At 33.6% G+C, this 17,566-nt stretch overlaps 2 protein-coding genes across 3 annotated transcripts in view; both read left to right on the forward strand.

The window, feature by feature from the left end:
• Nucleotides 1–17,566, forward strand: part of LOC111032160 — a 151,412-nt gene that overhangs the window by 95,195 nt on the left and 38,651 nt on the right. For both annotated transcript variants that reach the window (XM_022312392.1, XM_022312393.1), the window contains exon 2: nucleotides 3,269–4,384. In XM_022312392.1, coding sequence (XP_022168084.1) covers nucleotides 3,269–4,384 — 1,116 coding nt within the window. The remainder of the gene's footprint in view (nucleotides 1–3,268; nucleotides 4,385–17,566) is intronic.
• LOC111032161 lies at nucleotides 10,759–13,132 on the forward strand. The gene is made up of 2 exons (XM_022312394.1): nucleotides 10,759–11,459; nucleotides 12,343–13,132. The coding sequence occupies exons 1-2, from the start codon at nucleotides 10,764–10,766 to the stop codon at nucleotides 12,775–12,777; spliced, it is 1,131 nt and encodes a 376-aa protein (XP_022168086.1). The 5' UTR covers nucleotides 10,759–10,763; the 3' UTR covers nucleotides 12,778–13,132.

Raw genomic sequence — 17,566 nt, forward strand, 5'->3', positions numbered from 1 at the left:
AATCGATAACAAAAGGATTTAAAATGTGAAAAATGAAAAAAAAAAATTCTTTTTTTTTATACGAAAAAGCAATTCAAATATTTATCACAAAATTAAATCTACTAACTAATTGGTATTAAGAACAATTTCACTACCATGCACTTAGATAAACTGTCTTAAGTAAAACGTTGACGGTTTGGGCCCAAAATAGTTTGTACATAGAAAATAATCTTTAAACGTCCACCGAAGTTATTTGGGGCATATTTCATACATAAATAATTATCAAAATTAAGATTTTTACTCAGAGAAGAATAAAACCCATTCAAAATAATGTTAAACATGATATAACAACAAAACACCGTCTTCTCAAGCTCTCATCGATTAGTAATGATAATATTTAAGCTGTGTATAAAACTATTAGATAAATTGAAAATCAAACACAAAAATGGCAAAGAAAAAAAACATCTATCGTCTTAGATATTAAATGAAACACAATTTTATATAAAAATTATTTTTCTATTATTATCGTATTATTAAAAATAAGCCTTTGGCCTTTAAATCTGAACCCTAGTTATGAACCTTTACAATTTATTAAAACAGCGAAAATAATTTTATAATTGTAATGACATGTCTAAAAAATTCACACGAATAAAAATATTTAGTGAAAATACCATTTTGAATAAAAGCATAAAAAATAAATTATTAAAAACTGGTGTTCCGTATTTATTTCTGTTTTCCTCTTTTTTTGTTTTTTTGTAACTATTTTGAAATGTGCAATGACCATATACAATTTTCTACTAGAAATTATCCTTGAAATTCATATTGAAATATTTTTTTTTCTGTAAATATTTTCTTAGGCACAAAATAAAATCAATATAATAAAAAAAAAACTCAGTTTAATTTTGAACTAATTAATAATAGTAATAATAATAGCTCCGCTCAAAATATAAAATTATTTAAGTATATAATATTTAATACATACATAAATTTAAATCTATTTTTACGAAACATTACAAATGTATTTACTATTTTTCTCTTGTTTTTATATTGTATCAATTAATATAAATCAAATGCACTATAAATTTAAAAAAATTAAATTTTTAAGTGTAACCCAAATTGAAACAATATTAGATAGTAAAATACACATATCATGGATCTATCTAAATAAGTGAACATAAACTCGCAACTTATGTTGGTCGATCTCCTTTTAGTTTTGATTAACATAAATAACATATTATTTGCTATAGAATATATATCCCATAACACATCATCAAAAAAGTTTTTACTAATACATTTAAACCTGCCAAATAAAATCAAGTGTACCAAAATTATTCCATATAGTTGTATATTATATAACTTGACATTAAACAAAATCTAAACATTTTATCAAGTATACAAATTAATAGTTTTACATTTACATTGGTAATAGTTTATTTAAGTTATAGATTCTAAGTCACGATTTATTTACTTAATATCAGTTTATAATGAAATCAAATTAATATTTTTAAAATATTTAATTTCCAACATTGTTGTATGTTACTTTTGTATAAATATAAAATTATAATTGTGTCTTGATAGCATCTGGAAGACAGATCAAAATATAGATACAAGCATAATTTATTCCACTGTCATAACATTATAATTTAATAATATTTTCTAAGATAGAATAAAATATTTTAGTAAATAGTTGGTGTCTGTTCCCAGTAAATTCAAGTAGGTCTCATAGTACAATAATATGAACTGATTCGAGTAAAATATAAATAAATAAAACAGTTGAATAAAAATGAATATACACCTAACCAGACATCTTATGCACGTCATCAAAACGTTCGTACAACTTTTTCATGCCCATTCTGCAGGACAAAAGTTTTAGATAAACTTCAGTAGTAAAAATGTACCAAGCTAAAATTTAAACATCCCTTTGACATCCATTATAATGTTTACCATAAAAGAATAATTAAAGCTACTTTGAGTAATTATACTCTCACATCTGACTATTTAATGTATGCATAAATAGATTGAACGTTCGCATAAGCATATACTATAATTAGTCGTTTATCAAAAGCAATACGACTAATTTGAGACCAACGTCTGTATAACGAGCAATAGATTCTAAGTGTTATTGCGTATAATATTATCGACTGTCAAAAAGTGTAAATATATTAGGTGTATTATTCGTTTCAAGATCCTAGCGCACAATTGCAGAATACAAATAGTAGTACACATTTATCCAAAAAATGTTTTAATACATTCATCAAATTATGTAACATTTAATAATCAGAGTATAATAAAATTGTATTGTCATTCACAATTAATTTAAAAATATAATAATATGTAATCTCAACCGAATTTTAAAAATCCCATACTTATTTTAGGAATTACTCAATCACAAATGTCATACTGACATGTATTTCAGTTTTTACATTCATATAATATTTTACTTTGAGTTTCCACCCTCAAAAATATCTACATATACTAGTTTATATGTATGTATTGCCTTTATTAATTAAAATCTAATAACACAATAAGTAACAGCAAAATCACGTTTTAAATTGAATAGGTAACCTTCAAAATGTGTTTAATAAGAAAGCCAAAATACTTTGTGTTTTTAAAATAATATTGGTGGTACTGGTAAGTCAGCTATAACTTAGAAATTGAAAATATTAAGAGTGAGTAACCTGCAGATGACAGTCGAGATAAGTTGGTGGTGAGACTTATCTAAATAAAAACATTATGATATTTTATGATGACTACACAAAAATAGAATTATTTATAATCGTGTATAGATAAATTTGGAAACATTTTCTATTCATTTATCTTAAGGAAAATGTCAGTTATCTGCTATAATTTATCTAAATATTCAAATTATATAATAAATCCATACCTGTAAATTATTTTTTAGTAAAGGATAAAATAGTTAAGAGATATAAAAAAAAATGTTAGTGACTAAGGTTAAAGTCCGAGTTCATGACGATATTAAAAAATATTTATTTAACTGAATACCAATGTATAAAATAAATGTCTCAGAAACACGGAGCACATTTGTTGTATTTTGATTATTTATTGAAAATAAGAATTTGATTTAACAGTGTAATACCTATCTCAATAATATAAATTATCTAGTAAAAATGATGATACTCATTGGTGGTGTTGAAATGATAGGTATAACAAAAATAATATTCATAATGAATTACCTCCAACCATAAAGATCACAAGAACCACTCATCCTCCTTGTGCCCAACTAAGTGTTAGCGGGTGAACTATACAATTATTTCGTATTTTGTTTCAGCTTCGAAATCGAGGAGTCCATCCCCTGAAAGGGAATTTGAACCTCCAAAGTTTGAGACCGTCCCTGTCACACGGCAACCGAAAAAAAATTACAACACATCCTCAACCGGAATATCAGTGGCAGATGACCGCCGCGTGCGCAGTGGAGTGGATTATGACACAGACAGCGATGACGAAATGGCCTTAAAGTGCGATGACTTCGATAGTTATGCGATGGGTATCGAAGACGACCTGCGATCTGTGCATTACGTGGAGGCTACGGCGTTGACCACGTTAGCTGCCAATTCGAGTACTGTGGCTATACTGGGCACGACGGCCAAGTGCAAATCGGCGGGCCCATCGCCGGCCATCCGGCGGCAGCAGTCTTCATCTCCGTCACCATCGACGTCGTCCTTGCCGTTGGGGCAGAGGCCACAACTCATTGGATCTGTATCACAGGATACTCTGGAGTCGAACCACTCAAATACGACTTCGGTGAGGGAACTGGCTTCCGAAGCTGGAACGATACCAGTCTTGAGCTCTACGTCCGAGAAGGAGCCCCAAGCACTGTGGCTATCCGAAGCCGAATGGACCGAGCACCTGGCCACCAAGGCCGGTCACAGGGATTCACCGTTATTGGCTACGGAATCCGTTTCACCACCATCGTCGCCGTCGCCATTTTTGACATCGTCACCTCAGTGGCCGATGATACATAGCTCCGTTAAAAGTAATCTAGACCGCATACCTGTGGGTGTGATCGAGGTCTTGGACTGTGCCCCGGCTGACCAGCGACGGCCACCGCCGACGAAAGCTCAACGGCTCCCGAAGGCGCAGCGGGCCACTCGCGGTCAAAACATTCCATTGCCGGTGATACATGCGATGGAAAGGAAACCCAATTCAATGGGCCACGAAGAACTGTTTAAGACAATGATGGTGCAGCCACCCTCGTCCGATAAACACGGATATCGTTCACGGATGGCCACCGGAAGCAACACATTTGATTCATCTTCCAGGAAACCATTGCTCAGACAGTCCAACGAATCCAAATTCAGGTACACCGAAGATGACTTTTCGGCCGCCACCGAATGGATGATTAATATGCCGGTGTTCGAAAAGTGTCCTCCAGCGAAGTCCAAAAGTAAGTACCTAAACATGCAGCGTGGATACATTATATTATTAATAGGTAGCTACATGTCTAATGTCTATGTATAAAGTACTACCAGATTTTCGTCTTCGAGTTATAATTAATACCTATGTTACTCAGTCATAGAGTATTTTCACTCATGATTTCAATATGATTTTCTATATTTTGTATAACATGCGATCACAGCGAATAGAGGAAAACACAGATTAGGTATTTTCCGACAGTATTATTAAGTGTATTGTTATTTGTCTGAGATATTATTATTGATTATCTATAGCATTATAATAGTACTATTTATAGCCAATGATATCAAGTGTCTACTTTTTACAATTTTTATAAACCTAAGCTTGTTGGTTATCCGAAGATAGAAAGCATAATATTATAATATTATAATATTATATTTATCTATTGCCTAAATAATTAATAACAAAAGTTGAAACACCAATTTGGCCAAAACCTTGACAACTTTGGCGATACATAAAATACGTTCTTGAAGCCATCCACTGTAGTGTACATATATACAACAGCTGTAAATAATAGTTTTCCCTTTTTTTCCCTGCCCACGACAGTATCGTTTGTAAGGATTGTCGTTTTTGTTATTTTAAACTCGGTCATTAGTATAAAACGCGTGTCAAACGCTTAGGTTTGTCGACAATGTATAGCCTTTGGCTTTATATACTATCTATAGTTACGGTTGGACATATGACAGATAATATTTCAATTGTTTCTCGGTTGTACAAACGTACACCGTGACGCCATTATTACAATATCGATTGACTGTGCTACAATAGGTATAAGTACCTATACGGTATTACGCATTACGTGTAAAGCATCAGAAATGAATTGATTTTTATTTTCGTCGAACTCAAAATGGTTGGTACCATGACGGCATAACGATTCTAAATCCACTATATTATAATAAAATCGTGTTAAAATTGTATTTGCGATAATGGCGAATAACATTAATTAATGTAACCTAGGTATCTGAATATGTGTGACCACATATAAAATTAATTGATTAAATAAATAATCGCTCATCGTTCATTATAATATTATTTTTAATTTAAAAAAATGTTTTTACGTGTAATTCCTTTTCACTTAACTATCATAATTCAAATATTACGATTTGGTTTAATTCTGGAACCACTGGATGCCAAAGATATATTTGGGTCCTTAAATTGAACTGTAATACATACCAAAACAAGTTAATAACAATACAGTATCGATGTTTAGTAAATGGTCTGTAATAAAATTTAAAAAAAAAAACTGAGGATCATTATCATAACAAATTGACATACATTATATTATATTATATCTAAACAGAAAGTACGCAAGATGTTTATCATGGGTATTATAACGATATACTCTATCGTTCCTAATTAAAATTGATTTGAGACCAAACAATTATAATGAACAACTGGGGTCATACTAGTAATAATGTCAGATCAATTATTTATCTTGTCATCGATACAATATAACTCTGTAATATTTAGTATGTGTCAAGACTTTTTTTCTGACAATAATACAATTATAGTTTGTATACTATTGTTACATACCTACGTCATTATTATTTGGATGAATACAAATTAAGGAAGTTTTTTTTTTCACGGGACATGCCAACTTCAAAATACAACCTACTTCACATGGGGTGCATTAATTGTACAACAATATACTCAGTGTTAGCAAGGCATAGTGATTGTTCCGAGACAAAGATTCGAACTACAGATAAGACACGTATAATATATAGTTCCGAAGTCGTAACAAGAGATACACGAATATTGTCGGAGCACACCTCGACAGACCGAGTAATAACATTTGAGGGTCTGGAGTATGGTTTCCCCCACCCACCCTTTCCTCGAACACACTATACCTGTATGGAGACCGGAAACACCGTTGTTGATCCTTACCAAAGTTATTTATCTTTTATTGGATTCCTCTGCTTGATAGAAAGTTATAGTACCATATAGGTACCTACAACCACTGAAGTTTTACGGTTTAATATTAAAACAATGAATGCCAGTTTTTCAAATCATATAATACGAGAACTGCCTATAGTATTGTCTTGTCGTTTACGAGTTTCAAACAACAAATTAGTAAACAATTTTGTTTGTCAAGAAACTATAACTTTTTAAAGTTAAGTGAGCATTTCGTTGTTAATTCAATCGAGTTTATTTCTTTAGAAAATCATAAGCACTCCTGAGAATCACACATATTATTTCCGTGCAACCATTCTCCAAACGAAAAATCCTATAACAAATATATTTTTCGTATGTAGCGCAGTGGCAATTGCATTTGCACTTTTCACAAATTCAGCTAGAATAAGCTTCAAGTTCCTTGGATCATTACCAGTGGTGGACTATACGGGATATGGAGACTTTTCGGGGCATTTTGTGTTCTTACAGTACACATAATTATATAAATAACTATTAGAGGGATTCCTGCTTATGGCTGTAGAGAAATATAAATTAAATATGAAATTGATGTTGAAAACATAACTAGCGTTGTTAAAAAATTGAGTGATTTTTTAGATAACATTTTTTTTTAAAACAAACCACAAACCTACAAATATTTCTTAAATTTAATGTTATATTCTGTTTTAACTTATTGTAAAATATAAAATGTGTTAAATGAATACTAATTTGAGGGCAACATGTTCTATAAAACTTAAATATTATAAGTAATTTACACCTTAAAAAAAATCAAAAAGCTATGTCAAGGACTAAACCAATTTTAGGTTTGGTAAAATAGTTTTCCCGGGATGAATTTTTTTTTCATAGTTCACCACTTATTATCATGATGTTATGTTGGATGATCGTGTGATATTGTATGAATATCTTTAACAAAGCGAGAAAAATATATAAATAAAAATAAAAAAGAGTGCTAGCAACCCACCGATATGTTGCATAGAATCGCCTCGGCATTAGAATGCAAATCGTTCGTGCGAAAATCGTTCGAGGAAATTACGCTCAACTATATGGCTAACGGCGGCGCACATAGTAAATATCTATACATATATACTCATATTATATACACTATACAGGTACATATAATAACAAGAGTGGCGCCGTATGTAGTAATAATAAAATAGATAAACGGCTGAATTTCGGGAATGACGACGAACACCACATATATAAGGGTAACGAATACCAATTATGATAATATTGAATAAAAAAACTACTGAATTATTTAAAACAACTGAAAAATACGATACGCCACCGTATTTTACAAAGACGGAGTATATTGTCTGCTAAATATGAAATACATAATTAGCAAGGTTTATTATAATAATTACATTTTAAGAGAATACGAAATGATTTAATAATTATATACAATTTTAACAGCTTTTAACAATTTAAAGTTTTTACTATTTTTAAAAATTATTTACAACACATTGGAATGTCTACACTGTCCAATGTTATTGGTTGTCAGGTAATTATCACGGGATCATATTTCAAATAGGTAAAAATATGCTCGCTCGGATTGCATCAAGCGAGGAACCAGATTGATTTAGTAAGACACGATTGAGAACATTATTTGTTATACGATTTAGAACTAGCAATTTATATTCATTTTTTTCTCACTCAAGTATTTTTCATATTTAGTATTGAATAAATACCAAAAATCAACTTGGAAGTACATTTAAAAAGTTTGATTACTTAAGAAATTGGTTAATTTTGTTTTTAGATTCTCTGAGAGGAGCGATGAATGTATTGATGCGCGTGTTTCTTTTGTATTTGTCATCATGTTTTATGGCAGTAAAAGCGCTTCAATTTTCTTTAACATCAAATTTTCTAGTAGGAAAGTTAATCTAGTTGGTGCATTTGGAAGGTCGAAATTTAAAATACCCAATTGTTTTCGAAAGCGACAGGAAGAACAAATAAGAAAAAGGAATAAATTAAGGAAAACAGTAAATTCATAAGCAAAACCAATTTTTGAAAAAGTTAGTGTAACTCTAAAAAAAAGACCTAATAACCATGCAATTTTCACTGAATGTTTGTGTTATCTTTTCTATCTTCTTCATTTTTATCAATTTATATGCTTAATAAAATTTAAAAAATATTTTACTCGTTTTGACTGGTCTACGGACATTTTCAATTTTCAATTTTTTTATTTTTTGTTTCCTATAATTGATAATACAATTTTTTTTTTTTGTCAATGAAATTGTAATACAAGGCTCCTGATAAATATTTACTCTATTGGTTGTATAATATTAAAAATACATATGTGCGTTTTTTTTTACAAGGATTTAAAGTTTAAATTTTCACCAAATTCATGTCATACAAAATATACTTATTATTTTATTGTTAACATTTTTAGAGTTTTCAACTTTTTTAGTTAAGGGTTGATTAATACGGGCAATTTAAAACAATATTCCACATAGGTTATTCTGTAACCAAAAAATTTAAAAATTTGTAATCACTGTTTTTTTTTTGAGTTTTTTTATTTTCAAATGTGAACGAAATTACATATGATATAGGTAACCAAGAATAATATGTATGTTTTTTTGTTGTAAATTAAAAATATTATTACTACTACTACTTAAACCTTTTAAAATATGTTATTGTATTTTACACCCACAATGACTTTTCAAATGTATTTTTTTTTATTTCCATAATACACAAATTTTCAGTTAAAAAAAAATAATTCAATGAGGTGAATCGTTCGATAGCCGATTAAATGATTAGCACCGTTGCAAATAAATTCGTTCTCAATCGTATTAATTTTTTGGGTAATCGACAAGGTCTGTGACCGTTTAGTGTTTTCAATGGGCATGGCCGGTTTCCGCCAAAAGTGTACCTTTCCCTTTTCCCCCAATTCACTTTTCCGCCAAATCAAAAAAGTAAGTCTAGAATTTGAATAATGTTTGAATATTATTTATAAAATATACAATATGTCAGTCAACAATATTTCGGTTCAAAAAAAGTAATAAATTCAATAGTAAGTTATAGTTTATCGAGAACGGTTAGAAAGCGACTAGGCTGCGTACTATTATAGGTACAATAACGGTTAGTTTCGTACGTATCATACAACTGTCAACTGTAACAATATAACTGGTACAACAAGCAAGATTAGCAATAAAAATCGATAGAGTTTGGGAAATAATCCCGATAATCAGTGATAAATTTAACATTTGGTTGAAATTACGGTACGTTATAGGAATATATATCAATATAGTACAAACTTTTTAATGTATATAAAATAAAAATAAAATTATAATTTACAATATATTAAAAATATTTAAATTATACTAGACTAACTTTTTGATTTGTCGGAAAAGAGAATTGGGGGAAAAGGGAAAGGCAGGGTTTTGGCGGAAAAGGGAATCGAACAATTTATGATTTGGCGGAAAAGTGAATTGGGGGAAAAGGTAATGGTACACTTTTGGCGGAAACGGGTAACTCCCTTTTCAATCGTTCAACCAAAAAGGAATAACCTTCTCAATCCTTCAAAATATTTTCGAAAAAACACATAATACCAATAAAATTACAGATAATTGCACTATTGTTATCTAGAGCTCAACAAATTATCAATTATTAGCCATAACTTGTATAATAGTAGATATTTGAGATTTAGGTATTGCATTTTTTTATAAACAATTTAAAATTATTATAAAACAGCTGTAACTATTAAGAAACAGTATATTTTGCAAAAAAGTTGTCAATATATAGCACTCAAAAAGCTCTGCCTTAATTCTTCGCTTAATCGTGAACCGATTCTACGTTTCAATGTAAATAAAAAGGCGTGCGCTGACCAGTCATCACAATTTTATCTTTCTGAACATTTGTAAGCAAATAAGTACATATTAACAAGTTATATATTATTATGATCATTGTCCATAATATTATGGCCTCTCGTTTACTCGGCGCTTTTTCGGTTTGCTTACGTTTTTCACTATGGTGGATTCAATTGTTTTTTTTTTTATTTTCATATTTTTCCGCGAGCCCTACCTATAACATTCGGTACGATCACACAGCCAACGGACCGCGAGGCGGCCAAACACTCGCGCGGTCGCCAAGGCAGCGGTGCACCCAGCAACAGTGGGAATGCAGTCGGGCTGGCTCAAAAAAAAAACAAACACTCGGCTCGACCGACTATCGGCGAGCCGTACAAATATTGGATATTGATTTCGCGATCGCATCGATATAATAACCGTATAACAATAAATAACCGTGGACGGCGCTACAGTATACGTCACAGGAAAAATATATTGCAATATTGTCCTGCGCAGAACCGTGGACTTGCTCGTGTGTGTCTGTTTTCCGTTTTTTTTTTTATCCAAGTGCCGTCTCCGCCTAGTGGGACACGTAACGATTGCGCAGACAGTGACGACGACGACGACGACGACAACGGAGGCGGCGGCGGCGGCGGCGAAATGGATGGTTGTCGCCAGTCCCCAAACCCGATGCCATTCTGGTCGACCGGGTATTTCGGCCACGGTATCTCCGCCCTGCCCAAAGTAGCCGCCGTGCTGCCGTCGGACGAACTAGGCCGTCTCCGGTTCGCGACATCGTTGTTGGAAGAAATCCAACAGCTGTCAGAGGGCGTGCGCCGTGCGCTCGAATGTCCGGTGTGCAAAGAAGTGTCCGGCGCCATGTCCACGTGCTGCGATAACGGGCACGGCTTGTGCGACGAGTGCTCGTGCACCATGAACAGGCTGCACCCGGAGACGCCACCCAAGTGCCCGTTGTGCCGGTCACCGCCAGCGCGCCTGGAAGAGCACGCCTGCCCACAACTGCCTCCGCCGGCACTGCAGTCGGCGAACGCGTCGTCCTCAGAGCAGCAGCAGCAGCACAATTCGCGGCCACCGGTGGCCGTCCACACGCTGCCGCCGCCGGCTTCCACCCGCAAGCTGCACGAGTTCATGTCCATAGTGAAGGTGACGTGCGCTTACCGTCCGGTCGGCTGTCCGTACCTGGTATACGTGTTGTCGGCCGCCGTTCACGAGTCCATGTGTCCTCACGCACCGCATGTTCGGTGCATGGTGCCCTGTTGCCGATGGGCGGGTGCGTACGGCGAAGCGTTCCACCACGTTGCCACCGACCACCAGTTTTCCGCCTACGACGTAATGGTAACGTACACACCACCTGTATACCCCCCTCCCCTTCCCCATTTACGTGAGCTACCAACGACTACCACACGGCGCCGTAGCATTGTGCATCGGATATAGTGTTGGTGGGTGGTTGGGTGGAGCGAGGTCCAAGGTGGGTTAAATATAATGTAAATTGCACACAACTGCTCTACCCGAATTCTGTTTGAACTCTAAAGCGAAGGAGAATATTTTAAATTTGTTAGACTTATAATTCGATAGTTGTCGCACAAAACAGAAATATTAGAAATATTATATTATAAACTATAATATATATGCACATATGTGTATATTAGAGTTCTCTGTTTCCAAAATAAAAGATTTTTTGATATGCAATCATAATATTATGGAAATAAAAATTACATTTTTCATTTGAATTCCATAATGCGTTTTGAATGATTTGATATTATTTCTTACATTAATTTAATATTATATATCTACTATTAAATTAATACAATTTTTTAACAATTTTTGATGATAGAGTCATGTGTAACATTTTAATAATATTAAACATGTATTTAAAATATGTATACCCCAGTCAAATCGTAATATGCCGATATATTTTGGTTCGCCTAAGTACCGTAAAGTGTATAGTAAATTAGTAACGGTATCACCCACAGTATAATATAGTATATCATTTAAATGCTCTAAAGCTGCCTTTTCATAACGCACTTAAAGAAAAAATGTTCACCTCTTAAGTAAGCATCTGTTATATATAAAACGAACTATCATGAGCCTGAAATGCTTCGTCCTAGAGCACCCAACAAAATAATACACTTTTGGGTTAAAATCCTTGTCCTAAATGTATATAAAATATCACAAACGTATAAATTTCACTAATCGTCGGCGTATGGCGTTATCGCAGGAAAACCAGTTCCTAATGCCGGATCTGACGTTCGGACTGCAGGGCACCATGCGCCGGGCGTACCTGACGAGGAACGTCCAGGATGGCAACCTTCTTTACTGGGTTTGTGTGGCCCGACCGACGATGTCCGGCATCCAAGTGGCCGTGCTCAAAGTGTACGACCCAGATACGCCCACACAGCACACTGGTGGACCACCGGACATGGTTTTCCGGGTGCGGACTATGAGCCGGCAGGGCTGGCAACGTCAGAGGGGCCGCTCGCGGTCCGTTTGCTGGGACCGAATGGTGCTGGACCGCATGACGCGCGTGCTGGCCAGCGGCGAGAACCGAGAAAAGTGCATGACCACGTTGCACACGCCGCCGTGGTGCACTGCGACAGTGCGCAACGACCTGCAGTACGAAGCCATAATCACGTGGAACGAGGTCGTTCGGTAAACCCCCCTCCTTGGGGGCTGCACCGAGACAGACGGACACGATGGCGTCATCATAATTATTATTATTCATACTTAATAGTTAATATTACCGTTGTCGAATAACGTTTCGTCGAATTTTTAACTGCACGACGATGGAGGCGACTGCGCACTGCGCATGACCGACAGATGTAATGTAACTTATCTCATTGACCAGCCATCAAAATCATCGTCGCCGCTACATCAAATATTATTACCCCCTTGTGCTGCGCACCTCATCTGGTTCGACACGTGTTCAAGTGTCCGGTGGAAACGGTATATATAAGCCGGTTCAAGCTTCTGAGTGATAGTTTATTTGTCATAAGTGCATAGGTGCTCGATGGTGTAAGTTTTAATAAACAGACTTTTTTTTATAATAACTGATGTCATTGCTGTTATTGATTTTTAATATGTTTTGATCGCTTTAGCAGAGGAATCATACGGTATAATAAGCATTTCGATCACACATGCGACGTACCCAAATAGCCAAAATTATAATAAACAGTTTGTTCTAGAATAAAATTATTATTCCATGGATTTGTTCCTACTATCCACAAACATAGGTATTAGTGTCAAGTTCTGGTTGATCGAATATTTATCAGTTGATTCTTCGAGTTGACTTTTCAATTAAATAAGTCAACTTTGTTCTTTCGATATTTTTTGATATTGTGACTTGTGAGGTGTAATAATTACTAGCAGTTATGTTAGAAAAGCTTTAATTTGTCATAACAATAATTACAGACTACCTATTATACAGGTACTATACAACGCATAATATTATCCTCGACATATTTTTAAAAACATATAACAGAGAAAATGAAAATTATTTTTGATAAAACCACTTAATATGTTCATATGGGGCCTTATGGGTGGATACTGTTAAACGTGGCTTTATTATTCACACAATAATAGTACTATATTATGTTTATGAAGTAGGTATAAGTAGGCAGGTAGGTATATCTACATATGTACATTATGTGTAAAATAATAAAATGTGAATGAACAGGGCACTAACAAATGAGGGAGAGGATCAGTCAGCACTATGATCTAGGGGCCCATGAAATCAAACATAATTTGTTTATATGAGTATTAATAAATAAATAAATAAAATATAAACAAATAAAACGATTAGTGTCATCCCAGTTATACCATATCTTTACAAAATATTAGTATATAAATAATTCAATTTCTTACTACAAAAATTAATTTGTGTAACAATCTATCTATTACTGAATTATTTTTGATGAAAAAAAAAATCATAGATATGAGAAATATTAGTCTTCAGCCATAGTAGATATTCCAACAAAATGTGCAAAATTTATATATTAAAATGAACTAAATTATTGTACATGCATGTTTCTTAAACTTGTTTTAGTGTAAATAATATAAATGATACTTTATAAAGGTATCAGATATATAACAGTGTATGAAAAAAAACTGTTTAATCAATATTATAGGTAAATTTCGTAAAAATTAAAAATCAAATGTTTGTATTATTGCCAAAAGCAGCATATTATATCATATTATAACATTTTATTGTTTACGTTTTATTATTTTCTATGGCGGCCAATCCGTCAAAATTCATGCTATATCGCAGGTCAGAGCCTACATCCCCATAATGATGCAAATAATTGTCTTATGCATTTATGTTTGTCTTGTAAAATTTGAATTATAATACAGTCCACTATGTTATTACAAGCTGAAGTAGTGAAGTCATTATTATTAGTGAACTATCTCCTTGGTCGAATCTCTAATACAATACATGACATAATATTACATTATCCTATAATTCTATTAACGACATGTTGAAATATTCCTGTATAAATTACTTTCAGATCTTTCTGCAATAATTAATCCCCTAATTTCTCTCCTTACCACGATATTACACAATCATTATATCACAAAGTGCAGTATTATTTCTATCTCATTACATTTAATTATTATAATAATGGCATATATCTCATTAGATTATGTTATTAATTTTCTTGTACATTTTAATTGGCCTTCTAATTATATTACATTATGTAGGTAATATTGATTATTTTAAAACAATTACATTATTACTATGCTTAAGTATTACATTGTGTAAGTATTCAAATTAAAGTATATTATACACTTTAAGACCATAATAACTGCTATTTAAAAACTAATTAAATAAAAAAATTCAGACATTTACATTATTATATTTATGTATAAATACACACACTTATAAACGCTTATTATCACACACGTAGTTTAAAGGTATTTGCCGATTTTCTCTGCTGTCCCCACCACCATTGTTTTGAGCTACACACAACTACATATCATATTATACAAATAAACACAAGCCAATTGGTGTGTCGTAGATGGCTTATTATTTATTTTTTTCGTATACCTGACCCGTGCACACATTTGATGTTGGTACACTTATACATGTATTTGGAAACAAAATGTTTCTGAAACAAGTGATAAGCAGCTGTATCTACAGATAGTATATAATTACAAATTGTTCAGAGTTTTCATATTTTGTATAGATAAAGAAGTGTTGGATTCGAGATTCGAGTATTGAAAAAAATATTTATTTTTGACTGTAGAATTTTTAACTGTTTTTAGAGCTTTTAAGGATAACCATACATTTGGGTGCAAGCCCCCCCCCCCCCTACATAAGTATATGATTAGTAATTATTATTTGGGTATATTTTAGTTTGTGTTTGACAACCAATAGATCTTTTATAGCTTTCGATAGAAAAAAAGTTTAATTCGGCCAACACTCGTAACTAGAGGTGAGGAACGATGGCATACGTTTACCGTTTTAAGTACGTTCCTTTCAAACCGTATGACCATATTATGATGTTAATATATTCCATTGCTGTTAAGTCCTAAGACCTCATGACCATAGGATATTTATACCCCCGCGCAGTAAAGTCATAAAGGTAGAACATCAAACGGTTGCAAGAAAGTTTAACACAATTTATGGTCGGAAACACTTTTATTGCATTTAAAAAAAAACATATAATATTTCACTGAGGTTTGTGTGATATCCGTTCGCCTCTCCATGTACGACCGTCATATACACACAGTCCTTCCGAACTCTAACGCAACAGAACTCTCCTTATACGCACTGCGTTTGTGGCATTAAATAACAAAATATTATAATGTCACCTCAGCACAGTTTTCTACTTGAACCCTCCCTATTTCAGTGACTTTCGTCCTAAAATATATATTAGAATAATGTGTTCCTATCCTACATGCTTACATATAAATTATATTATAATGTTAAGGTAAGGCCGTATTTAGGGAAGATCAATAGAGACATTTGCCCCGGGCGGCCAAATATTGATATATTTAAATGGCGGCGGGGCCCCCAGAGGTAACTCGGTGTAGTGTCGTATCAATTAATGTTTTTTTTTTGGAAAAAAGGTGTTCTATGACTCGACCTTTGTGAACTTAACAGTGCAACAATAACTACTGATAAGTGTTAGTGATTAGCATAGAATATAATTAATATTATTTTAACATAACCACGGTTGTAGATAGACAACCATGACTTAACCATAAAGAATTATAACTAAAAATGTGTTAAGAAAAATCAAAAAAGTGGATTTATTTTTTGGTTGGGGAGGAGGTAAAATTATGGTTGACCCAGGGCTCAAAAATTGTAAATACGGCCCTGTGTTAAGGATCGTTCATAGTATACGACTCAATAGTATTAATACATATTATAAAAGTGTGAACTCTTACAGTATGACAGAAATAAAATAGAGTACGTCTAATAAAGAACAAACAATTTGTTTTAACAATACCAAACACAGGAAAAACAGTCAATTGCTGATCCAGATCCAGTTCTCACTTACTCTAAACCACACCCTCCAATTTTCATACGAGGCGTAGAAGACTTCCCTGGTGTTTGTACAAAACTAATTGAATTAATAGGTGTCGATAATTTTATCTGCAAGTCAACGGCTGATCATTTAAAAATCCAAACTACCAATCCAGGAGCGTATAGAACACTAGTTCACTACTTAAGAGATGCGGAAGCTGAATTCCATACATTCCAGCTAAAAGAAGATAAACCCATGCGTATAGTTATTCGTAACTTGCACCCATCCACTCCAACGGAAATGATCAAAAGTGAACTCGAACTTCGCTTATATGAAGTCAGACAAGTTACGCAGGTTATTCACAGAATTAGCAAAATACCCCTGCCATTATTTTTTGTCGACCTCGAGCCAACAGATCACTCAAATGAGATTTTTAAACTTGAATCCTTATTGCACACAAAAATAAAAATAGAAGAACCTCACAAGCCTAAAATTATTAGTCAATGCCAGAACTGTCAAGCTTATGGTCATACCAAAGCCTACTGCGGATATAGTCCTCGTTGTGTCCGGTGCGGTGATGACCATTCTTCATCTGCCTGTCCAAATTCACGTCAAGACCCAATGCGATGCGCCCTCTGCACAGGTAACCACCCTGCAAACTACAGGGGATGCACAGTTTACAAAAACCTCCAGCAACGTAAGAAAACCAACCTAAATAATCAAAAATTACATGTAAACTCTAGTCATAAGCCTAACAATGTACAAGATAGCCACCCACGCAATACCACTTCCAACAATCCTCCTCCTAGCCAACCTCAAACGTATGCTCAGGCAACTCAAGGTCAACATCCACAATCTAATATTCCTCTGCCTACTCCCGATATTAATTCGCTAATGGCAAGCTTTGTAAGCGAGCTTAAAACTCTCATCAATCCATTAATCTCACTACTTACTCAGGTAATCTCAAGCTTATTG

This window comes from Myzus persicae, unplaced genomic scaffold (assembly GCF_001856785.1).
Source record: "Myzus persicae strain clone G006 unplaced genomic scaffold, MPER_G0061.0, whole genome shotgun sequence".
NCBI classification, from domain to species: domain Eukaryota; kingdom Metazoa; phylum Arthropoda; class Insecta; order Hemiptera; family Aphididae; genus Myzus; species Myzus persicae.